Consider the following 25,473-nt stretch of genomic DNA (forward strand, 5'->3'; position numbering starts at 1 on the left):
AGTGCTTTTATAAGAGACTTCAGTGAGCTTCTCTCCCTCCAGAAGGGGTCATTATGAAAACATAGTGAGATGGCAGCTGCCTACAAGCCAAGAGAAGAGGCCTAAGAGGGAAATCCGCCTTTCTAGCACCTTGACCTTGGACTTCCCAGCTTCCAGAACTGAGAAACAAAATTGTTATTTAAGCTACTCTGTCTATGGTATTTTGTATGGTCGCCTGAGCTGACTAAAACATGCAGAAATTTAAAAGTGCAGGATCTAGGGTTTGGACCTAGGTCTGCCTATTCTCCTATATCACTTATCGAATCTATTTGCTCATCTATATTAAATGTACCTGTAGGACAAATGAAAAAAAAAAAAAACAATTGTCAGTGCTCAGCAGCTGTGGAGCAGCAGAATGTTTCTAATGAGCTCAGTCTGCAGGTCAATCACTGTTCGCTAAGAACTAATAAGTAACAAGTGAGTTGTTAAGGAATAAATTTTTCACTAGTTTTCAGACCTTGGTAATTTTACTTTATACATGGTAGGTCATCATGAAAATAAGTTGAACATTATTTGATGGACTTAGCTTTCAAAATATTTTAAAAACCATGTCAATTTCATATAAATATAAAAATTATATTAGAAAATGGGAAGGTTGAGTTTGGTGCTTGGGTTACATATCTAGTATGTGATGTAATTCATGTCTAACATGAAATAGTCAACTTTTAAGTGGGACTTTTTGACAGCAATCCCGTCTCAACAGTTAAGAGATCTGAAAGAAGGTTCTATTTTATCCTGTACATGTGCCTTATATACACACAGCAGGTACAACTGATTGCCTGCCCAATAACCTTTGTCAACCCCTGGTCTCTATCTTTCCTTTTTAACGTTTTGTTCAAATATTGCCTCCCCCCCCCCACACACACAGAGCTGTGTGCTCTAAGAGGTGCTGCACTACACCCCAGGGGTGAATTCCAATTAGTCAAGGCAATCACTGTGGTCTTATTTCCTTTGATGGCAATTGGTTTGCTAGTTAAGGAGTCTGTGGGTGAATTCTGGCCATAAGCCAGGAAGATACAAACTGAGCTAAGGATCTGAACTCTAATTCTGCCCCGCATCAGAAGTAGTCACAGGTTTCGATTATTAAACTTATAAGATACATAGACTTTATTCTAATAGTCTTTATAGATGGATGTGAGACAGAAATACTGAGTGTATAGTATTAACATGTCATCAGCAAGCTTACCTGAGCATATGGCTTCTTGGCCCCCATGACCCACTTGGGACATATATGGCTAAGGAAGATGGATGTGCATAGATTCACGTGGGTTTCTCACCAGTGTTTATCTGGATGCCAACTTACAGCTCTCCCTATGAAGGTGCAGTTCCACAGGTGGAGGATTTCACAGCAAATGAGGCAGATAGTCAGCTTCCAGCACAAAGCATTCCTGTGTAGCTTAACATGGTAGTTGCCAAGGAAACTGTTGGGAGAGGGCGGATCCAAGGTCACCTTTCCCAGATAAGCCTAAATCTATTTGGAGACTCAGGCCTGACATTACTCTTTTCTTATAGGAAAAAAATTTGCTGGGGCTTCAAAATAAGGTTTCTGGGCTCTCAGGAAAGGAAAATAGAAGATAAAGTCTCATTTCTCTAGATAACCTTGTGTTTGAAGTAGACGGTTGGCCTACATCTTTCTGGCCAATTTAGTTTCCCAAGCTCTACTTAAGACATTTTTGCAAATACCTCCATTTTCCTCAAACTCTTTCCCCAGTTACTTTCAATTGATTTACTGCTTCCTATTTGACTGAGAGAATCAGAGAACTTCTACACATTCCTACCACCACATAACAAATGATTTCCCTTTTTACCCATACCCTCCATCTTCCCTTGTGACAATATGAATATATTATTCACACTCTACTCTAAGGTTACCCCCTCCACTTGTTTTAGTTCCTATCTCCAATCATCTATTCAAGGATGTCGGTTTATCAACTGTAAACTCTCCTTTTTGCTAGGTGATTATCCATCAGCATACAGTTTTTAGTAATTTCTTTTAATAAGGTCTCACTTAACTCTATATCCTACTTCACTCTATATCCTACTTCAGCTATGGCTCATGTCTTTATTCCTCATTATAGGAAAATATCTCAAAGGAGTTTCCTATGTCTGTTGTCTACAATTCCTCAAATCTTACTTTTCTGAATTGAGTTTCCTATCATTTGTAACTCATTACCTTAAATATTATGACTTCATAAACTCAATATTTTTCTGTTAAATAGCTGGGCTGTGCAGCTATGAGGCCTCCTCATGTCTTCTCTACTCCAGGCCAGCCTGAGTACATTTTCTCTGATTTAGCAGATGTTTATTTCTAAGGATCTTTGGTATTCTATTATTTATGGAAGTCTAATTTTTACTCCTGACCCCATTTTTATCCTTGAAACATTAGCCTGGAAAGAAGTCATTAACCAGTTGTTCATTACATGGTGTCAATTTTCAAATAGTCTTAGCTGGTCCACTAATAGTCAAGGCCATCTCTGATGGCAAGGCCATCTCAGGATGGTGGCAGTTAGCTGTGGGAAGGTGTTATGTTCACAAGTGCTCTGTAACACATAGCCATCTCCCTTATCAAGACATGTAAAGACACTTCTCTTCCAAAAGTCTGTATGTACCCTCAGGTGGACTGCTCAAACTATTCCTGAAGCCAGGAGGCAGATGTTATACATTATCCTCCAAATCCTGTCTTGCTTTTAAGTAAACCTGCTTGCTTAAATAGAATCACTGCTAAGAACTTCAATGCTCAATTTAGAAACATCTAAACTCTTCTCGACTTCTGCTTCTGTCCCAACTAGCCTCCTCCAATTAAGAATCCCAGTCATTAGTTCTGAATAAGGCTGCTTTTAACATTCAGAGAAAGAATCCCCTCACCACTTCCACTTACCTCATCTTTTATTGAGAATAAAATACTTCTCTCAAAATCTAAAAAAGGAAACCATGACCACCAGGAATTAAGTGAACATAATATCTATTTTTATTATGAAAACATTAAATTTCGACACATTGCTCATTTGCTTTTAAAAAATCTATTATCTGACTTAAACCTATTCAGCAAAAATGCCAATAAATTATATAAATCATAGTTTTTTTAAAACTAGGAACATAATGTTTTATGATAATCAAACAATACTAAATCTGAGTTGCATGAGCTGTTAACTTGTAATGTTTAGCCTAAAATAAAACCAAAATCAACCACCTGCTAATACACTGTTGCAAAAGTTTCTCAGAAAGGCTCTCCTTATCACTATATCAGTATCCTGTTTCTTAGGTACAGAACACAGCCATATCACATGTAAAGGCACTCATTCTACACTGTCTTATCCTGCTTATCTTAGAGGTCCCATTGGATTGAGGGCTGATGATATATATTATACCCATCATCAGCCCATAGGATCTTGCCTTTAAGCGACTTCATTTCTTTAAAAGGAAATCATTAGCTAAGAGCTCCAATAATGAATTTAGAAACAATGATTCCAAAACACATTAAATGTGTAGTACTTAAAGTCACAAATTCTGAAAAGTGAAAATAACAAACAGAACTTACGTAAACAACCAATTAACTAAGGCAAATAGCACTGCCACCACATGTCTTAACATGGTATATTTTTAGTGTTTCAAGTTCTTCACAAATTATATTTTGGGACAGTTCAGATGAATTTCAATAAAAGATATATCTTCTACATAAAGTTTTAAGGGTTTTCAACATGGGTGGCATTGTTTAAAAAATATGTCAATAGTCTTATTAGTGAACGTTTTCCACTTGGTTTCTAAATTTTATTTTCTGTGGAGGCAAACCAAAGCACTGTCTTCAGACTCCATGTTCAAAGTTATAATATGATCTCTAGCATTCCCAGAGATTTTAAAGCTGGATATGACCCTGGTCCTTGCTGTCGTCTTCATCTTCGTCATCCTCATCATCTTGGTCTCCAGATTCAAGTTCATCCTCTTCTTCAATCTAAAGGGAAAATACACATTTAAAATTATGAAGATTTGTTTACTTCATATTCAATACATAGTGATATATACCACTGATAAACTGTTTATTCTAGTAATTATAGATTACAAGTCATCTGATTTCCCTGACTTAATGCTTAAGGCTCCCGGTCATCTTTATATGAGATGAAATATATAGGTTAGCTTGCCAACAAATGGCTATACCTCTCTATACACGTACCTGAATCAAACATGGCAAAACAGAATGGTGTATTAAAATGGTGACAGTCTTGTTACCATAGGAGCAATCAAATCAATTCATTTTCTAGGCTCAAAGCTCAAAAGAGAACAGTTAACGAATGCTGGAAACCACTTAATCTGTGCCTCAAGTCGGTTCGGCAAACACCGTGAAAGCAGTGTGGATGCTACCACGTTCATTATACAATATCTATAACTGTAGTATAGATGTACGGGCACAACAATTCCATGCTACAGTAGAATTTTCAAATATGTATCATAAAGAAACACAATATCATTTTTGGAAAACATTTCAATCTTACTGGATGACCAAATTCCTTGAGTTTATTCTTCAATGAAAATATTTTCTGATCCTGATCAGCCAACAGCACCAAGAGATCATCTTGTTCTTTTTTAGAATCTGTAATATCCACCTCGAGCTTGTTTCTCTCATTTTGTAAAATGGCAATGGTACTGTTAGACGAGTCCAGCTGCTCTTTAATAGCATCTCTTTCCTCAGACAGAGCTTTAATTTCATTCTAGGAAAAGACAGGTGAAAATTACTAATCAAAAATTAGTATTCACTCTCCTAGGTTTTTTCTATGACTTGTCCAATTTGAGGAGTTTGGGAGTAGGAACTGAGTGGATAGGCAGTTTTAAAACACACTCATCCGGTAACATGAGAATTTATGTTGGCTACACATCAAAGATGGTTATTATGAAAAACAGAGTTTAACATCCAAACAATAGTTTTAATTAGTTATTCCTCAAAAGATCTCAAGAAATAATACCATTTCGGATAGGGGAAAAAATAAAGACACAAAACATTTTATAGCAGAAGCCTGATTAGCATCAGAATTAGAATTCAAGTTTTAAAAAATTTTATACATACAATTAAATGGGCAAGAAAAATAACTTCAAATACAATCTATCACTTAAAAATACTGTGACCACAATCCAAAAGGCACGATCACGTATTATCTTTCTTTTTCCATTTTTTCCTTCATGACTTTTACTTTTATTACTGCTACCTCATTCTTTCTTTCATGTTATTTATTCTGATTTCTCTGTCACATAATAGACTAGAAGGGTTTAATGTGCCTTATGGACGCCTACATGTGGCTTGTGTGCTAGCTAAATCTGTATTCTTTGTTTCTTATTGTGATTAGAGATTGACGAGAAAACTATTTTCAATGATTTTCACTGTCTAAGTATATTTCTATACATTATTTTACATATTTAATACCATTATTTGAAAGAGCACTTAAAAATTTTCATCTGTGCCATCTTGAGTCATTAAAAATAGAAGTGGACATGGTGTGAGATAACACTATACCCCAATTTCATTAGCTTTCTTCACAAATCTAAGAATTTGAGAAACTCATTTCATGTCATATGCAGTAAATAAACGTTTCACCAAAACTAACCTTTAATTCTTCAGTCTCTTGTAATAATGCTGATAGTCTCCCTTCTACATCAGCAGTTTTTGCAGCTATTACAGTTTCACTCTCTATTGGCATAGGAACTGATTTTGCCTGAAAGTAGAAATTGGGGGAAAAAAGTTTCTTTGAAGTTCTGATCAACATGAAATCCCAAAGGTGATTTAATTTTCTTGCTATATTGAAATGTTACTTCCAATAGCATAAAATATAATTCATTACATATTTACATGCAATAATGTGCTCCCCTGAGGGAGATGAACTGTCCCTATAGGAAAGCAGGAGGCTGAGTCAGGAGTGGTGCAGCACTGAATCTTGTCAGAGGCCAAGAAGGGCTGGGCTAGGCTGCCTCAATGTCAGACCAGGAAAACAATCGACGAGACGGCTCTAACATAGCACTTAATAAGCACGGAATATTTCACAAAGCTTTTTCCTCATAAAATCCCTGTAAGTTAAGTCGGTGTTATATCTCAGAGGGATAGGTGGTGACATTGAGCTGAATGCCATTAATTAGTAAAATGCAAGTACTTCCTTAAGTGCTATGAGAAGTATTTTTAAATCAGTTTTTCAGTCGTGCTCCATCTTTTTTCTACAAAATACTGGGAAGTAAAGTTCCGATGTAACAAATACCTAAAAATGTGGAAAGGTCTTCAGAATTGGTTGAGGCTAGAAGAGTTTTGAGGTACATGTTAGACAAAGCTTAAGTTGCCTTGAAGAAACTATTGGCAGAAATGCGAACAATAAAGGCAATTCTGGTCAGCGCTCAGAAAGAGGAAGGCTGTATAGAAAGCTTCTAGGTAGAGAAAACATAGAGTCATGAACAGAATGTTGATAGAAAGAAATATGGACATTAAAGGTGTTTTTGGTGATAGAAATGAGGAAAACATTAAAAGAAAGTGGAGGAAAGGTGATTCTTGTTATAAAGTAGCAAAGATCTGGACTGAATTATGTTCTAGTGTTTTGTGGAAAGTAGAACTTCTAAGTGATGAACTTGGATATTTAGCTGAGGATATTTCTGAGCAAAGGATCAAAAGCATGGCCTGGTTTCTCCTTGCTGCTTATAGTAAAATGAGGAGATAAATTGAAGAAGGAATTGTTAAGCAATAGGGAATTAGAACTTGAAGATTTAGAAAATTCTGAGGCTATCCTTATTGAAATAATTGATAAGGCATGTTCTGGTGAAACACCAAGGGTATGGCTGGACAACCATTTGTAAAAAGGTTGCTTGTGTGACTCATGGACCCAATTAACCATCTCAGCAGAAGCCAGAATAGAGATGTGGTTATCCAGGGAGGAACCAGGAGAATCTCCTTGTCTGATGGCTTGGACCCCTGTGAATTTTATGGGTTGCCAACAAGGTTTTTGACAATTTTATATCAGCAGCAAACCTGCCAACTTCGACTGAAGGGTAGAGATGGGATGAAATACAAAATACCAGCAAACTGAATCAGTAAGTAATTGATTAAACGGACCTAGTGAGTCTATACTACGACTGCCACCATGGCCAAGAAATCTACGTGACTAGAACTGTGGCTAGTGAGTAACTGAAAAGGACGGTACTATCTGACAATTGTGCTTCTTTTCTACAGTGGCTGAGAAAAAAATGTCTCAACCTTGTATTTACTACTTTTCAGAAGAAAAAAAAATTTACTTACAAATGCTTCTGTTTTCTGTAACAGCTCCTGTTTTTCTGTCTGTAGTTTGGTCATCTCCCCAGATTGTGAGATTAACTGAGACTTTAATGTTGTCAGTTCCTAAGAGAAAAAGATAGTTGAGCTCTAACATTAGATATTATTAATTTCATCAAGGAAATCTCTATTTATAGAATAAATAAAACAAGTATTTCCTTTCTTGGCTCTCATCTCTAAAATCACAACTTCCAAATTTTAAAATCTAACCTTAAAGAACTATTCTTAAACTTCAGGTTAAAGATGGATAATTAAACATTTATTAAACATGTTCACCTCTGCTTCCTCCTGAGATTCCATGAAAACAGCATAGAGGAGAGGAAGAAGGGAAAGAGGAAGAGAGGGAGGGAGAGAGGGAAGAAGGAAGGAGAGAAGGAAAAAAGGAAAGAAGGAAGGAAGGAAGGAAGGAAGGAAGGAAGGAAGGAAGGAAGGAAGGAAGGAAGGAAGGAAGAAAGGAAAGAGGGAAGGGTGATGTAAGGAAGAAAGGGAGAAACCCACAAAGACAAAGGAGTAAGAGAAAAGAGCAATAAAACTGGTGAATTCCAGAAAGCAAATGACAGTGCTAACTGACTTGGTACACTGAGAAAGCTGAAACCTAAGCTGACCTTTGAGAAAGCCAAGCTGCTACTAACTTGCAATGTATCACCAACTACCAAAAGGCCTGGGAACTGGTACTATCAGATATCTCTGGAAGTGTGGGTAAAAATGGGGTCGAAGACAGCAGGGCTGGTTGAAAGTTTGCTTAGGAGCACCACCAGATTCCTGCCCCAATATTATGCATCAGGCAACTGTTCCTCTTATCCTGGCCAATGACTACAGATTTATTATTTGGAAAGGGCAAAATAGGTTATTTTTAGACTAGTGTCCACCAAACAGATTAAAGGAGTACTGTACTGAAAACAGGGAAATTAATTGAAAGTTCATATGTTATCAATGTTGAAATTTCCAACCTTTTTGCCCTCTCCCCCAAAAATGCACAGGAAAAGAAAAGCAACTGTAATAGTGGTTCCCAACCAGGAGTGATAGCCCCCTCAATATTTGGCAATGTCTGGAGACACTGAAAAGAGATGCTAAAAAGTTCTTTTATGCTCTTAAAACTTTCTATCATGTATATATGTGGTTTTTCTTTGTTTTGTTTTTTACAATCACTGAAAATGAGTTATGCAAACATTGAGATTACAGACCATTTTGGCTTTCTTCCCCCGCCCCCTCTTTAATTCCTTCCTTCATCACTTCCACCTCTGACCTACAGATGTTGCCGTCTCCCCTTAAGAACTCAGTCTCTGAAGGCGGGGCATCTCCTCCCATGCGTTCTCGTGGCGCACACCTGGGGCCTGTATGTGTGGTGTCAGGTGGGTACTAGACTTATTGGGTGATCACTTTGTAAGCTATATAAATCTTATGTCACTAAGGTATATAAATATACACCTGAAACTAATATTGTAGGTCAAATGTAATTGAAAAAAATGTTTAATTTTCTCACTGGATAAAGATAATTCTGTACTATCTAGTTTAATAGAAATTTATAAGTATTATAAATTAACCAAGTAGGAAAAAGTTTATTTCACTTTTTAGCTAGTCATCTGATTGAGATATATACAACTTTGCCTCTATTTTTTTCTTTCCTATTCTAAAACCAACATTTTTCTTGACAGAGGGGTTTAAACACCCACTGCATTTAACCAAGAGATTATCTTAGTATATGTGCTGCTAAAATAAGAACCCAAGCTATTACCATGGTCAATAAGTATTTGAAAATTAGGACTAAGATTTTATATCTTCACATTTGCTACTTATAGACATATTTACACTTTCCTTAATTGTTAGTTCACTGATAAGCTAAATTCCATTACCATATAATTAAAACAGCCTGAATTTTCAAATGGTATAGTCGCTATCAAATTTTGCTTAATTCTGACAAAGTCATTTTAGATTAATGGAACTGCAGGGCAGTTACTCTATTATAATTAAAACAAGACACAACAGAAATCGAACTGGAAAATTACCTGTTTTAATTCTGCAATTTGTTCAGACTCTCCAGCTGAAGCTGTTGCTTCATTTGTATCAGGGGTTGTTAGGGACGATTTCTACAAATAGCATAAAAATAAACTATTAAAATAATTCGGTCTAAAGCAAAAGGAAAAATCCAAAACAGAACTGCATACATATAAGGTACGTTTTATAGATGTTTACCAAAAATTTTCACATTTTAATTTTGATAAAATTTCAAGACAAAATTTCAAGATAGCACATGTCGTCTATGACTTCTTCATAGCCAATAAATTTATAATTATACCAAATAACTTATTAAATCTAAGCAGTTATCTGATGTCATATGGACAAAGAGCATAAACACAGTTATTTACTGAAAGATTTCCATGTATTAAAAGAACTTTATAGAGTATCTCATTTAATTTCTATGACAAGGAAATAGATACTACTGCCACCATTTTATAGATCAGAAAAGAAGTTTAAAGAGATAAACTATGTTGCTTAAATTCAATTAGCTAGAAAGCACTGAAGCTTTAGACAGTCTGACATAGCTCATATTCTAAAATTTTAATATGATGTCTTTGGCTTAAGGGATCCAGAAAAACAAACAAGCAGAATAATGAGAATTACTCTATCTCTCACTTAAATTTTTTTTTGCATTTACTTACCAAATTTTCAATCAGAGAGTCCTTTTCAGCCAGTTGACTTTGTAAAAGTTCCTGATTACTTTTTAATTGTTCTATCTCTTCTTGCAACCTACCGATTTCTTCTGGTTGAATGCCATTCATTTGAGCCCCATCACTGGAAGAAACTTGATGCTGATTGTCTTTTCCTATTAGACAGGAATAAAATTTGAAAAGCCAGTATAAAACTTAAGTTTTTCATTTTTTGAATGAGAAGATTCAAATATAAATAAAATTCCCTTAATTCAATTACTTTGATAGCACTTTTGCAAGCATACTTCATCTTTGCAAAACAGAAAACCAGTGAACTGATATTTTCAGGGTTTCTGGGAGGAGAAACAACATAGTCTTACTAAGACTAAATCGCATGGCATCAGATGAGCTAAGATTAAGAATTATAGTGGTTTCAATTCTGATTCTGTCCATTCTTACAAAAGAAAATAAAATCTCTTTATAAAGTCTTCACAAATGAAAACCTTTCTACATGGACTAAGATAACTCACAAATTATTGTCATGAAAAGAAGTAAAAAATTTTTTTCCTGAAAATTTTAGTAATCTTGATATAAACAAATCACATTTCTAAGTAGCTAGCATTCCAATCATAAGCACTATAGAATGACATTATTTATAAGAATTCGAGCTCTTACCACGTACCAGGCACAGAATTAGAATTTCATATATATTATTTCATTTAATTCTCAGATAACACAGATGCTATTACCAGTTCAATTTTGTAGATGGGGTAATGGAAAGGTCAGACCAGTCATTCTCAACTGGCTATATATTAGAATTACCAGGGGAAGAGCTTGTACTAACTACTGATGCTTGGACCTGGCCCCGACCAATTAAATTAGAAACTCGGCAGGGTCTCAGAATTGGTGCTATTAAAAAACAAACAAACAAACAAACTAACAAACAAAACAAAACAACTCAGGAGACTCTAAATTGCAGCCAAGGTCGACAGTCAACGGATCAGATAATCAGAGAGGTAATAATAAGGAGGCTGGACTTCAAACTCTGATTTATACATTTGTCACGGTGATTAAGGTTAGAGAAAGACTAGTCCACAAGACTAATCTGACTTTGTCCAGCTCCTGGAAACAATGCAATAGAGTGATGGTTAGCTGCACTTACCTAGCTGTACTTTAAGAAGATTATACTGATCTTTGTGTTGCTGAATCTGAGATACTTGCTGTGTGACTGCTGTCTGGAGCTGTTCGTTCTGACATTTTAATGTAGAAATCTGCTGCTTTAATTCCTCAAGTTGCAGATCCTGTGAAACAAATCATAATTCAAATATTTTTAATTCATATTAATTAGCATTAAGAAGATGAACAAATTAAAAATTAGAGATTATTTTGGGTCAGGATATTAAAATACTCAGTGCTTCTGAAATCATTCAATAATTAAGCAGTTATATATTAATACATGTACCGAGGCCCATTAACGTGCAGAACTGTAAGATTTCAAGTAAAACCCCATTAATAAACACTATGGCACATCCTGCAATCTCACTGCATTATTGGGGGTGGAGATCAACTTGAAAAACCCCATTTTTATGGTCCACCAAACCGTTTAAGAAATTTATACGAAACTATTTAAGAAATTTAGTATATGTATGTATACATATGCATCTATATTACTTTTAACATTAAAAGACAATCATGTAACACTGGAGACTGAAAAAAGAACTTCTAATTCTCACCACCCTAACAGACCGAGTGGGAATTTGATCTATAGCTTTATTCTTCTAGTATTTTCCAATCCAAGTTTTTTAAACTTGTCATAATCAGTCCATATATCACTTTGTAACCTTAAATTTACTATTCAATCATAACTTCCCCATATCGCTAGCTTTCATAATCATAATTTTTAATGCTCACTTAAAATCTAATCTATAGATGCAATATAATTCATATTCAAAAGCAATATTAGGTCGTTTTCCGTTTTCCTAAAAGTTAAATATCATTACAATAAATATCTTAGTCCATATAACTCTTTTCCTGAATTGTGGAGAATTTCCTTAGGATGGATTCTCAAATGTCAAAGTTTACATAAATATTTTACAGTTCTCGATGTTTGTTACCTAACTGTAAAATAATACTTTAAATGGTGACAATATTTAATATTTCTAAAGAAGAGTCATTTTAGTAATTATGTCAAATTACTTTTTTCTTCTTCCAAATCAACTGCATTTATCAGCCCTAAGTGTAGGCTATAACATCATATTCCAAGTATTTATAGAAGAAAAATCCTAAAGACCATGTATAGTTTAATAATTCAAATTTAGATTATTCAAAGATGAGTCTAATTTACTGATCTTTTTATAAACTGAAAAGCTCGCTGAATGCTAAATATAGCATTATATTTTGAGTCTTAGACTTTGAATCTCAACTATGTAAATTATAGGGAAGAACACTTAAGCAGTTCTCATTTAGAGTGCCTCACCCCAACTCTTACTTGCTATATCTGCCTCAAGCTGTGCACAATTAGCAGGGGAGTGGAGGGCTGTGCTGGGAAGGGGGTGCAGCCTTCCCCACGTGGACTGCTAAGGTATTGTCTTTATGACCTTGGAATTTTAGCATCAACAATCTCTTTTTCCAGATAATACTGCTGTACTTTCTAAGATTCCAATCAAGGTATATACCATGATGAGAAATTAAATGAGAAAAAACCAAGATCACATTTTGAACAAAGGTAATAGAAGGTTTAAGTGCTCAAAATAATGCAAGCATGGAGGTTCACTGGTATCCTGCAAAGAAAATGTCAATTGATGATTTTGCAAATGTAGTTTAAACTTAACTCATCATTATCTGCCTTAATAAATCAGCTAACTCTCTTGTTCCACCTCTATATCATCTATTCAGTTCTGCGAGACAGAGATCTAAGGATCATATTTGATCCTTCCTGCTGCCTCGCACCCAAATCCAATCACTACCAAGTCCTGCCAGTTTTATCTTCTTTGGTTTCCACATTCCTCAGGTTTGTCACCTTTATATTACATAGTATGAGCTTTAGTGTCTCAGTAACACATATGTATTTGAATTCGGTTCCACTAGTCAGTGAGTGACCCTGGACAAGTTTAAATTATCTGAATTGCAGATTCCTAATTTATTCTAAACTGAAGATGTTAACTACTTTGTAGAGATGTGACACAGTGTTTAAAATGTGAGGACCTAGAATACAATAAACAAAACCAGGAAGCCATTATCATTATTCTTATCATCAGTGTCCCCAAGTCCCCTCCCCTAGCCCATCACGACCACCTCCTTCTTGGGCTTCTTTCCTCTAGCCTTGCCTCTTAAATTTCTCCTTTATATAGCCACCAGGTGTTCTACATACACGCCAGCAACACGTTCTGCCTTTCTTTATTCTCCTTTAGCCTAGCTTACTCCTAGCCATCCTTTTAGGATTCAGCTTGTTTTCTCCAAACTCCTCCTACTACTTAGTTAAACTAGGTACCTCTCAGCGCTGCCATATAACTTTGATTATCACTAGACTTAACATGTTATGTCTCCTCGTGAGATATGAAAACATGCCTAATTCATGTATTTACTCACAACATACTGCATAATGCTTAAAACACATTTAGTTCCCAGTCTGTTGAATACTCAGATGCTTTTGAATTAGGAAAATAATGAGTTTTACTTTCTGTGTCCTCCTGCATTTGAAAGGCTAAGAAAAATTCTTCCCTAAAGTAGAAAAGTATCAGTACATAAGAAACTGTATACAATTTATTAGGACATACTTGTTCTCGAATCACATTTTTGTAGTGAGTCACAATATTGTCATGCTGTTCTAATGTTTTCTTCACCTCTTCTTCTTTTTTATCTTCTTCACTGGACTTATAAATAGCTTTAGTTATCACACCTGGAATTTTATAAAAGAAAGCTTATTTAAAATTTATTTTAAATATCTAAAATACTATTTTATTAAGACTTAATCAGTAAAAATATATGGCCTAACTGCATGAGATAAGAAATGAACTTTCCAATCTTACTGAATGCCAAAAGCCCTTCAATGGGCTAAAGACCAAAAGCTAGGAAAAACCCCTACTTATAGGCTTATCATATAATCCACAATGTCCAGAATATACATATATGATGTAATCATACTTTCTACTGAATAACAATATAAACATTCTTATCTTACCTTCAAGTTCTTTTACCAGTTTTGTAAACTCATGATCAAATATCATGTATTCTGGACTGGGGAAGTTGGGCTGGGGTTTCTGAGATGCTCTGGAATACAATTCATGTTTGCTAATAAATCCTAGTTTCTCTATGAAATTTTCTTTGCCAATCCTCTTCTCTATTAGTTGTTTTAGTTTCTCTCTACAGAGATAAGCATATTGAGATACTTAAGAAAAAGTCATAAAAGATAAAAGCTTAGTCTACATCATACTTAGGCAGAAAAAAATTTATCATTATCTCTTGATGACATAAGTAAGTTATTTTTTTTACTTTAGCATTTTCCCTTTACTTACTTCATGTAGCTCTCAAGTGAGTTATCATTGAAATAAATTGAAATGCCCAACAGAAGGGCACATAAGCCTTGGACTAACTGCTCTTCTTCTCCAAGATTTTCTGCAATTTGTCCTGTAAGCTGAAATCTTTGTTAAGGAGCCTAATGGTTCATGATATCTAAAGGACCTTATTTTATAATCTGAATCTGACATGTATTTCATGTAAAAGTTTCTACAAGAAATTATAGTCCAAGCAAGCATAACCCAAAGAATAGTATGTACATATACATGCAGAAAACTTAATCAAGCACCATTATCACCTTAACAGTTTAAAAAGTTGATACACAGATAAAAAGAACTCAAATATTTCAGGCACAGAGCTATCTCTAATTGAGAGGAAGAAATAAAAAAGATAATAAATACTTACATGTTATCTTACTACAATATAAAGGATACAAAAGGAACATTGGCTGAATTGTGAAGAAAATGTGTTACTGCTATGGGACAGTTGCTTAGCCAGGTACAAAGCAACATTAGTAATCCAACTCTTGTCTGTATTTTGCTTCCCTGTAATAGATAAGGTGGCAGAAATCTCATTTTATTTTATTTTTCAAACTTAAGGTTGCCCTAAGATCCCTTCCATTTGCATAAAATGATATTTAACCTCTCAATGACATCAATATTGAGATATCCTCCCAACTGAGATAAACTCTCAATTCAATGATAATGAACAAGAGAATGTATTTTTGTGTCCTCTATGGGCTGCACTTCACGAAATGAACAGAGAGCAAAAATTCGAATTGATTCATGCTCATAATCATATACCAGGTTACCTAAAATACTATTAGTGGAAACACCAGGTCTGCTAATGAGGAGATGTATGATGCAAATGCAGCAATCCTAAATCACTTTACAACATAATAAACTTGCCAGGCAAATTTATGATCTTTCAATCAAAATTTTAAAAACAAGTTTCTGATAAAAAGATTCTATCTCCCTCAAAAAACAATGAGAAAAATACAAAAAAATAATCTACTGAATTAGTCGAATTCCACTAGAGAATATATTCTCTAACAGAAAAATAAACAAACCATGTTACAAACTCACTAACAACATGCCAGATAATGAGAAACTACAAACATAAAGAAGGGGAAAAAGATTTATTTAAGTTAGCTAAGTGCCTGAGATCACTAACTATATTGCTGCCAAGTATATTAAACAATATGAAAAATAGCATGCCTATCAAAATTATAATTTTCTAAATTTTAACACAACACATTTATATCTCCTCTGTGGGATATTCTGTTAGCTGATAATATTGCCACTGTCCATATTCTATTATATAACCTATATTTTTAAGGAAAACTTTTTTGAAAAAAAAAAACCAATGGAAATTAGCACAGTAATGCAACATTTTAAGAGTAATTTCAGAAAATATCAAAATACAATTACTCAAATATCTTGACAGAAAGGATTTAATGTATCTATCGCTGTGTTTTAAAATATTCTATCACCCAGAATGTTCTAATTTCATGCATCTTGATGTCAATATCTTGGCCCTTCTATAATCTACTTTTGAGTATATCTAATATTTAATTAAACAAATTCAAATTAGACCTCTTCAAATGATTTGCCAAGTAAGAATTAGGATGAATTTAATTTTACACGATGCATTATTTTTACTTATTTCTTGCTTCTATGTTATTATTACTGTGCCCACAATATCTTCGTTACCCAAGTAAATTAAAAAGTTAAAAAATATAGTTATTCTAAACTTACTGTGCTGTAGAATTTAGAACTACTTATTCAAGTCATAAATACAAATGCTTCATTAATTTCTCCTGGTTATATATAAAATTTTTATTATTACTTGGAATACCATTTGCAAGTACCAAATATACTAAAAATTGTACATACAAGGACATTTTATCAAATCACTGTCTGATGTCCGAGTAAACAAATATGGAACTTGATTCAAATTTGAATCTTCTACTAGAATTATGCCCTTTGGGGTCTAATTAAAGGATAAGAACAGCAAAGTCAAACATAACTTTAAAAGATATAATAGAAGATGGAATGAAACATTCTATTTACTATAGTAAGGAAAGAAGATAAAGGATATAGGATTAAGCCTAACTAAAACTGTATAAAACCCAAACAAAGAAAATTCAAAGCATTCCTAAAGAGCAGAAAAAGACATAAATCAATAGAAAGATACCATTTTCTTACAGAAGAACTCAAGACCATAAAGATATTAATTCTACATTAATTTACAAAATTAATGTGATTTAAAAAAACCAATAGGTAATTTTTCTGGAACTAAACAACTCAGTTTTTCAAGTTCATAGGGAAAAATAAATAAGCAAACATAACCAAGGAATCTGTAAAAAAAATGAAAAAGCAATGAGTGATACGAACTCAAATATAAACAACATATAACCATCAGTGGATTATATACGAACTTAAAAAATGTTGGGACAACTAGATAATTATCTAAAAAAGATCAGAGGATTCTGATCTCATATAGTTCATTGAGAAAAATGGAACAAAGATTTAAATGCAAAAAAATGAAACCAGGATGTATGAGACAAAAATATAGGCAAATTCCTTAAAATACTTAAGTAGGAAAGGCCTTTCTAAGTATGACTTAAAATGCAGAAGCAATAAAAGAGTCTAATTAAAAAAGAAAAAAACCAAAACACCAAGGTCCAAAGACAAATGACATATTAGGAAAAATGTATTTTTAACTTATTACAGACAAAGGTTAAAGTCCTTAATATAAAAAGAGTTCCTATAAAACAAGAAATGATTAATAATCCAACAGAAAAATGGGCAGATGACATGAAATATAAGAAAAATTCACAGAAAAACTTTAAATAGTGTATAAACATATAGAAAGCAAGTAAACTTTTTAGTAAGAAATGCAAATTAAAACTCAATGAGATAACATTTTTTCACCTCTCATCAGGTTGGTAAAAATACAAGTCTGACTACATGTTGTTGATGCTGTGGGGAAAGAGATAAGTAATACACTGCAATCTTATTTAACTTAGCTAGTGGAAGTGTAAAAGTGGGGGCAAAACAAAACAAAACAAAACAAACTCCCCCCCCCCCAAAGGTGCAGAAGAACGGATATGCATAAAAAACACTTGAAGACTACAGAAGAAATAAATAACAGGAGGTGGGGAACAAGAACAGGGGTGGGGCCAATCATTTTTATTGTGTATGTTTTTATATCATTCTGATTTCTAAACCATACATTACCCATTTCTAAATACGTATGTTTGTGTGGGTGTGTATAAAAGGACTGACATTTTAATTCTAAGAGTAGCAGTATGGTGTCAGGAAAAAGGATATTTGGTTGGGAATTTGAAGAATCAACTCTTCTACTGTTCTATCTTGTACAAGTTCTATATGCTATGTGGGCCCCAATTTCCTCATTTAGTAAACAGAGACGGTTGGGTTAAGTGATCTCAAACACAGACATTTGAGCCTCAACAGCCATAAAACCTTACTTAACTTCTCTTCCACATCCTTAAATAGGGTTAATATAGTTATAGTTAATAATTATCTCACAGAGTTGTGGAGTAGATTAAGTGGCTTAATACATGTAAAGAACTTAGAACAGTGCATGGTACACAGTGTTTTACAAGTGTTACAAACTATTATCCTTTCTAGCTCTCAAAATTCTGTGACTTTCTACTTACTACACAGCATATTAAAAGCGGAACTAATGCCCTAAATTTAAAATAGATGGCAGAATAAAGTTTGAACTGTGAAAAGAAAAAATAATTGCTGGGATGGAGATACACACACACACACACACACACACACACATAAATAATATAAAAAATATATATATTTTACATCAGTGAAATACAGATGATCCTTGCTTTGGTGCATTAACAGAAATCCATGCATATTGGAAACACACAAACTGAGGACTATGCAATAATGCCTTTTTGTGTAGAAATATTCTGATGTTCATCAAATCATAATTTATAATAGAGAAAAATGGAAGATAATTAAATGTCCGAAAATAAGGAGATGGTTAACCTATGCTATATCTATTTGGTGAAATACTATACAATTATAGAAAGTAATGTTGATTTAATGTTTAACAACATAAAAATACAGAAAAAATGACATTAGGAAAAATGGCAGAATATAAAATTGAATAGTGAATGATGACTGGTATATAAATAAAAAATATAGAAAACAATGACTGAAGTTTTATACGTAGTTATCTTTGCGTAGTAGAATAGAAAACATTCTCCTTCCACTTTTTGTTGTTCTAAATTTTCCAAAATGAAAAGAAACATAAACTATTAATGAGAGAAAAACACCTATAGCATTTGTACCATAAAATGTTAAAAAAAAGATCAATCTAACAAAATCCTATCCAAGGTGCTATCTCTCCAAAACACAGATCAGAAAGTGGGCATGAAAAGGCTATTAAAACATTCTATGTCAGTGTTCTCTGATCTCCTGATGGATTCTTTATAAGATAAACATGTGGAATAGCTAAACAAAAGTCACGCCCAACTTTCTAAAATTATTAATTTTGTTGGTTTACATATTGGTATACTTGTTTATAGGTTTAAGTCATGAAAAAGTCCGTATCTCTTCTTGGGCCCCCAGAGTGAGGAGATTTGGAAAAGCAAATGAATGTTGATATTATAATTTCAGAGCATCCTAAGGGTTTAGTTACTAGAAATATCACAGATTTTACAGGATGGAAGAGAACTCCAAACAAAATAATTGAAGCTGATTCATCTTATTTTTAACATAAGCTATGTTTCCCCTATTACATTTTCTAAATAAAAATCCTTCTTATTCCTATTTGTGGATTTCAAGTTTAGTCTTTTCCACTGTTTATTAAAAAATATGAAAAGCTAACATTTTAAATTTCTAGTGTTAAAGTTTTAAAATGAAGTTCTAAAGCATTATGATCGGATTCATTTCTAGTGGTGGTCTCTGGGGATAGATAATTAATATGAAAGGGGCATGATGGAACTTTGAAATTATGAATATGTCCTACATCTTGTTTTGGGTAGCTGTTACAGAGACATATTCAACCACCAAAAATCATCACTTTGAACAACTAAGGCCTGTGTATCTTACTATGTGTAAATTACAGTTCCAAAAAATTCCCTTTTAAATGATTGACGTGTTTACTTACAAAATACTTAATGTCAAAAGTTCTGCAGGCTAACGCTGCTAAATATGTCTGTGCATGAGTTATTAACATGTGCTAAATCATGCTCATACACAAAGATACAATTCTTAATGGTTATCACAACCCACACTTCAAATGAACACATGCCCAAATATGAACTTTAAGGTACATTTTTTTTTTTTTTGCCAAACACTCCACAAAACAAATCAAAACCAAATACAAATCACACTCCCCCTGCACACAACAAATACTAATCCCCTAGTGGTAGCTGTAGTATATGGGTTATATCTAGAATAATCCATAATATTTAAATCTTTCACATTACAAAATTATACTTACTACTGTACATTTTCAATAACCTAATTAATATAAAAATCATTATGTTCTCTCATATGCTGATTAACTAAAGGCAAAATTCTTAATCTTAGATTTTACTACCTTTGAAGTGGTTTTGGGGGAAATAAAGAAGCAAGCTTGGATAAAAACACACAAAAACCACCAAAAAGCCAAAACCAAGGAATTCCTGAAAGTGCAAGCATCCCCAGAGGAAGCAAAAGTATAGCTTCAGATTGTTATTCCCATAGTTCTTAAAAACACCACTACAATATCCCATGGAGAAAAACTAGAGACCCACTTATGATAGAGATAAACCTGCTGGCACATAAAAGTGTGAGTATAATATAACTTCAAGCAAGCAGTTAAAAAAAAACCAATCAGCAAACCCAAGACAAAGAAAAGCCTTGCTATAAGAGGAAAATGCCTAAGCTTACACAAGTGATACATACCCGTCTGTCGATCTTATCACCCTGAAAATTATATATTAAAAATTATTCATAAATATTTCTGCTTGAGAAAAATTTAAATTTAGAAAAATCTCTTAATACAATCTCTCTACAAACCCAAGCCAATAATTTAGGACAGGATAGTTCTAATCTTTTATTATATATAACGATGCATAGACATTTTAGAGAAAGGATAATTTCATAGCACAGTGATTACTTAGTGTGAGAAGACACCACTATCTTGAAGATTTCTCATTATGCATTAATTGTAACTACAATGTTAGAGCAAATCTGTAGTGACGTTGGTCAGTTAATTACTATTTGGCTTAAGAAAAGCTGTTTTCAACAGACATCAACAAGATAATGCCGAGTATTAAATAAGAATATGATATTTTAAGGTAGTTTTTAGAAATCACTGAGATAAATAATACATCAAAGATAAAAACTTTCACTAGAAATAAACCAATTTTTAACAAATGAAGTTTTCAACACCCTTTTCACTAGTTAATTTTTAAGCTTTTATTTATAACTTCTCATGGGTAGTGCTGATGTTTCTTTAAAACCTCATACAAAACTTTATTGATGTTCACAATAAAAAATTCAATGAATGTAGCAGAATTAAAAATTAAGGAGAACACAGTATATGATCACAGGAAGGAGGTAGGATAATTCCAGTGGACAGAGCAATTTTAGACTTATCCATGTTTTTACTATCTCTGAATGACTCTGAATGTCAATGACTATAGTTTTGCTAAAGCATGAACTTGAATTGTTCAACAGCATGGCAGGCACGTGTGGGCAAATCGCCTAATAATAATATTCCTAAATGCCTTAGCATCCACACTTCAAGGAGACTTGTTTGTTCTCATTAGGAGTCTAAAGGAATGCAAACATTTTTAGTTATGTTTTTTCTGCATCTTACTAGGTAAATTATATGCCTTGGGGTTTTGAGGATTTGAGACCTCACAAGCATCAAGGGGTATACTGTTTAACTATATAAGCAGTGGGTTGGTATTCTAACTGTTTTCTGAAAGGAAGACCAATTACTCTGGGAAGAGAAAGAGGAAGGTAAACAGTTATGAACCACTTTATTCCCTCTCAGAAACTGACCCGAATTAAGCTACTAAGCTGGAAGAGAAAATGACATGCAAGTATATTGTGTATGATTTAAAAAAGAAAAAAAAACAAAAAACACCTTTCTGCCCAGAATGTGTGTTTCTGTCATGATGCAGACCTTATAAACTATTTGGCAAAATCATTCTTGTAAGAATATTTATTGCTTTCTCACCGCAAAACTGTTTCTGGTTACAATGAGTTTTTAAACAGGTAAGTCCTTGCTTCTTTCCTTTTTCATCTGCATAAGGACACTCTTAAATCGTTGTATCAGACATAAAAACATAGCCAAAACTTTTTTCCCTCTTAGAGAAATTTCACTGTCTACTTTACCTGTGAAAGGATGTTGGTGCACTGTTGCAACAAAGATACTGGAGGATTGCCGATACTGGTAGCAAGTTGAACCCTGAGCAATTGTTCTTTCTGGGTGGCATTTTCTTGCAAAGCATGGGCAAGGGCCACAGCAGCACACCAATTTGAAAGTGAATCAGTAGAAAACAAACCTCCACATAATAACTGACCAGCCGAGACTGAACTACCTGTTGCTACAAAGATGGTAGGCATAATGATAATATAAAAATTAATTGTTGTTTTGCATACACACACAAATAGTATAAAATACTATTTAAAGTTTATTAATTAGTAGTATTAACTAATATTTTTTAAATTCTGATTTTCAAACTAAAATGAAAGATGACAAAAAAAAGACCTTGGAAGAAATACAAAATAAAGAAATATAAAAAAATAACACTATAGGCATCAAATTATTGATGATATGTTCCAGAAAATTATTCTTAATTAAAAACCATATTTCTAAAGCAAATTCAAGGAAATGCCATATTTTAAATATTCTATACATCCAAGGTCTTTTATCATTTATGATATATTTTACCATTAAAAGCTTAAAAGACAATTATTTACTTTTTAAAATAGAATTAGAACTAAATTACTTACCATCAATGGTGGAAGGTAGAAGTGTTGACACAATTTCTCCTTGTCCTTTTTGGTTTTTATATAAGAAACACTGGAAACAATAGAGAACAGCACAGCGCAATACAAATGGCTGCCTTTCATTAACCATGGACATGAGAAGTACTACAATTGCCGGTCTGTTGCATTTAAAAAGGAAAGAACAAAAAGGAACATTGCAACTCAAGTGCATAAGTCAATAACCAGTTATTTTTGTTGACTGAAAAAAACAACCAGAACACCAGCAAGTTAAGTATTTCCATCTCCTTCACAAAAAGATGACTGCAGCTTAGAGACGTGAAGTGATTTATTGGTTTAAGGCACAAAGCTAGGAGGTGATATAAGAGGCCAAATACATATCCGCAGACTATAAACTTTTAAAAAATACCAGCATATTTATCTTGTTAGATTTTTTCTACTTTCAAAACACACAACTAAACTTAAAAGAATAAGATGTGCATATGAGGTATACTAAAAACCCAAATTAAGCTTTTACTTCCTTAGCTGAATCTCAATATTTATCTGTTCCTACCTTGGTGGGTTTGAAGGAGCATTTACAGAAGCAAAGTAGTCTTGGTTTACTTGGCAGCCTCGAATAACTTCTGATACAGTATTAATGGTCTGTTAAGGGGGGAAAAAATTTTAGAGAAAGTAAGTCAAGGAACAAAATCTGTTTTCAAAAGAGGAAACTATTATATCTTTTTGCTTTAAAATGCCAAAATTCAGACAACAAAAAAATCAGTGACAGCATTATGACTTTGTAACATTTTGAGATAAAATATTTAAAAATATTAAATGTAGGCCTTCAATTAAAAATAACACCTGACCACACACATTTAAAGTCTCAAAAAACTAAAATTAATAATATTCTCTAAGAGAATGTATTTCTACAAAATGAGATGCTTAAAAATAAAAATCACAGAACAAATTTAAAATGTAACAAATTAAAAATTCTATTTAAGGATGAAGCTGAAAAACCTCTAAGAAACTAGAATAAAAAGACAAAGTAGGTCCAGAAAGTCCAACAATCTAATTATAGACTTGCAGAAACGAAAAAAGGAAATTATGAAGGAATACAAAAAACATCCTCAGAACTGAAGGACATGTCTCCGGCTTGAAAGTACCCAGTGAGTGCCAAAAATAATTGGAGGGAAAAAAAGGCCTACCATACAGCACATCAATAAATTTCAGAGAAGCAGACATAAAGAAAAGGTCCCATAAGTTTTTAGAGCAAAAAAGTGGGTTACATAAAAAGGATTAAGATTCAAAATGGCTTCAGACTTAAGAGCAACACTAAAATAATGTTCTGAAAGCTGAGTGTTAGTGTTAGTGATTTTCAACTTTGGATTCTGCATCTAGCTAAACATCAAATTAACTCTGAAGGTAGAGGAATGACATGAACACGCTAATTTAGCTTTTATCAGAAAGTTAAGTAAAATAAGATAAGGAACCAAGGGATAGGAAAAAAAATGGAATTCGTAACTAAGGAATCCAAAAGAAAGAGTTAAGGAAAATCTGAGGATGGTGAACTAAATTCCAGGACAAGAGCCATGCAAGATGGGAATAACCAGCCCATCTTGGAGCAGGATGATAGAAGGTTTCCATAAAAAGACCTGGGATAGGAAATGATGTGTTAAGCCTATCTTAGTACAAATATGTATAGATATACAAAAAATAAAATAAAATAAAATAACACTATTACATTGCAGGAAAGAGAAAGGGATATTAAAAAATATACAGAGAGTTCTGTTAGGCTTAACAGGAAGTGGTATTAGGACAGCCATAAAACTATAAATCCTGATTATTGATTTAAATGTAAAATAACTGGAGCGACAAGAGGAAGTGGGACTTAAGGTAACAAAGAGTGAGGCTAAAGACAGCTGTTTCTGTTATAAGACTTTTAATATCTGTTTTCAATGTATATGTGTTAATGTGAGAAAAATAAAAAGATGATTTAAACTAAATCTTTCTTTTGTTCAAACTAACTTCTTTGCTTAATAGGTAGGAAATAGAAAATGACATGTCAAGGAAAAAGAATTTACTATTCTATGAATAAGACTACTTACAACTCAACTCTTCCTTGACAAAAACTAAGTCATATTGTTCTCAAAATTAAAAACAAATAAAATCATACTGTGCATTCCTGTTGAACACAATAAAATTAATGGGAAATCTTCTAAGCTTTAACATTATTGATGTATTATTAAACTTGAGGAATGAGTCCACTTTTTGGAATTAATACTGTCATCATGATGCTAATTTTATTTTAAGTAGGATAGGTGAGAAATTTAACACATAAAATGGTTAACTATTACTGTTTTTCCTTCACCTGTTATCTAATTTTTCCTAAGAATGCCAAAAATTTTAACTTCCAGAGAGTAGTCTCTGCCCTTGTTTGGTTTACCTCAGTCAGGATATCAGCAGGAACTCCTGTTGCCATTAAGATAGTGCAAAGCTGCTGCAATAAACCACACTGGAACATAGCTTTCTGGCAGCTACTGGTAGCACCAGGAGGATTGGTGGGAGATACCAGGACACGAACAAGCTGAGAAAGAAAGATAAAGCAAAATTTGCCTTTTAAAGATTTGAAAGTCTTGAGGCAAATTTGACCTACATGAACAAGAAAACTGATGTCAAGAATTTCCTCACTTGCTCAGCCAGATTTGGGTGCTCTTTCCTTCATTATCTCATGGCACTATCTCTGTTATAGTACATATTACATTATGCTATTTACTTAAGTTTATCTTCTTCAGGTGACTGTGAACTCTCAAGAGAGTTTTAGAGACTACCTTGGTCAGTTCTGCATCCCAAACTAGCACAGTATTTGTAACATAGTCCGTATTCAATAAATGAGTGAATGAGTAAGTAACAAAGTGGTAGATTTCTTATTGAAGTAAGGATGAACTACCTAATTACAGAGCGAATCTGAAAACAGAATGGCCTGAGGTATGACCCTAAA

General features: G+C 33.5%; 1 protein-coding gene across 4 annotated transcripts in view; it reads right to left on the reverse strand.

Moving 5' to 3' along the window:
• Window positions 1–2,910: 2,910 nt before the first annotated feature.
• The window catches only part of USO1 (USO1 vesicle transport factor), a 65,119-nt gene continuing 42,556 nt past the window's right edge, over window positions 2,911–25,473 (reverse strand). The window contains exons 11-26 of one of the 4 annotated variants that reach the window (XM_016156020.2): window positions 24,919–25,059; window positions 23,047–23,135; window positions 22,500–22,654; window positions 21,879–22,090; window positions 20,436–20,456; window positions 14,928–15,038; window positions 14,493–14,611; window positions 14,159–14,340; window positions 13,755–13,876; window positions 11,141–11,279; window positions 9,991–10,154; window positions 9,337–9,417; window positions 7,298–7,396; window positions 5,631–5,738; window positions 4,527–4,742; window positions 2,911–3,988 (exon numbers count right to left, since the gene is read on the reverse strand). In XM_016156020.2, coding sequence (XP_016011506.1) covers window positions 3,893–3,988; window positions 4,527–4,742; window positions 5,631–5,738; window positions 7,298–7,396; window positions 9,337–9,417; window positions 9,991–10,154; window positions 11,141–11,279; window positions 13,755–13,876; window positions 14,159–14,340; window positions 14,493–14,611; window positions 14,928–15,038; window positions 20,436–20,456; window positions 21,879–22,090; window positions 22,500–22,654; window positions 23,047–23,135; window positions 24,919–25,059 — 2,055 coding nt within the window. In that variant the 3' untranslated portion in view covers window positions 2,911–3,892. The remainder of the gene's footprint in view (window positions 3,989–4,526; window positions 4,743–5,630; window positions 5,739–7,297; window positions 7,397–9,336; window positions 9,418–9,990; window positions 10,155–11,140; window positions 11,280–13,754; window positions 13,877–14,158; window positions 14,341–14,492; window positions 14,612–14,927; window positions 15,039–20,435; window positions 20,457–21,878; window positions 22,091–22,499; window positions 22,655–23,046; window positions 23,136–24,918; window positions 25,060–25,473) is intronic. The other 3 variants (XM_016156021.2, XM_016156024.2, XM_016156023.2) reach the window with 3 other exon arrangements.

Source organism: Rousettus aegyptiacus, unplaced genomic scaffold (assembly GCF_014176215.1).
Source record: "Rousettus aegyptiacus isolate mRouAeg1 unplaced genomic scaffold, mRouAeg1.p scaffold_m13_p_10, whole genome shotgun sequence".
Taxonomy (NCBI): Eukaryota; Metazoa; Chordata; class Mammalia; order Chiroptera; family Pteropodidae; genus Rousettus; species Rousettus aegyptiacus.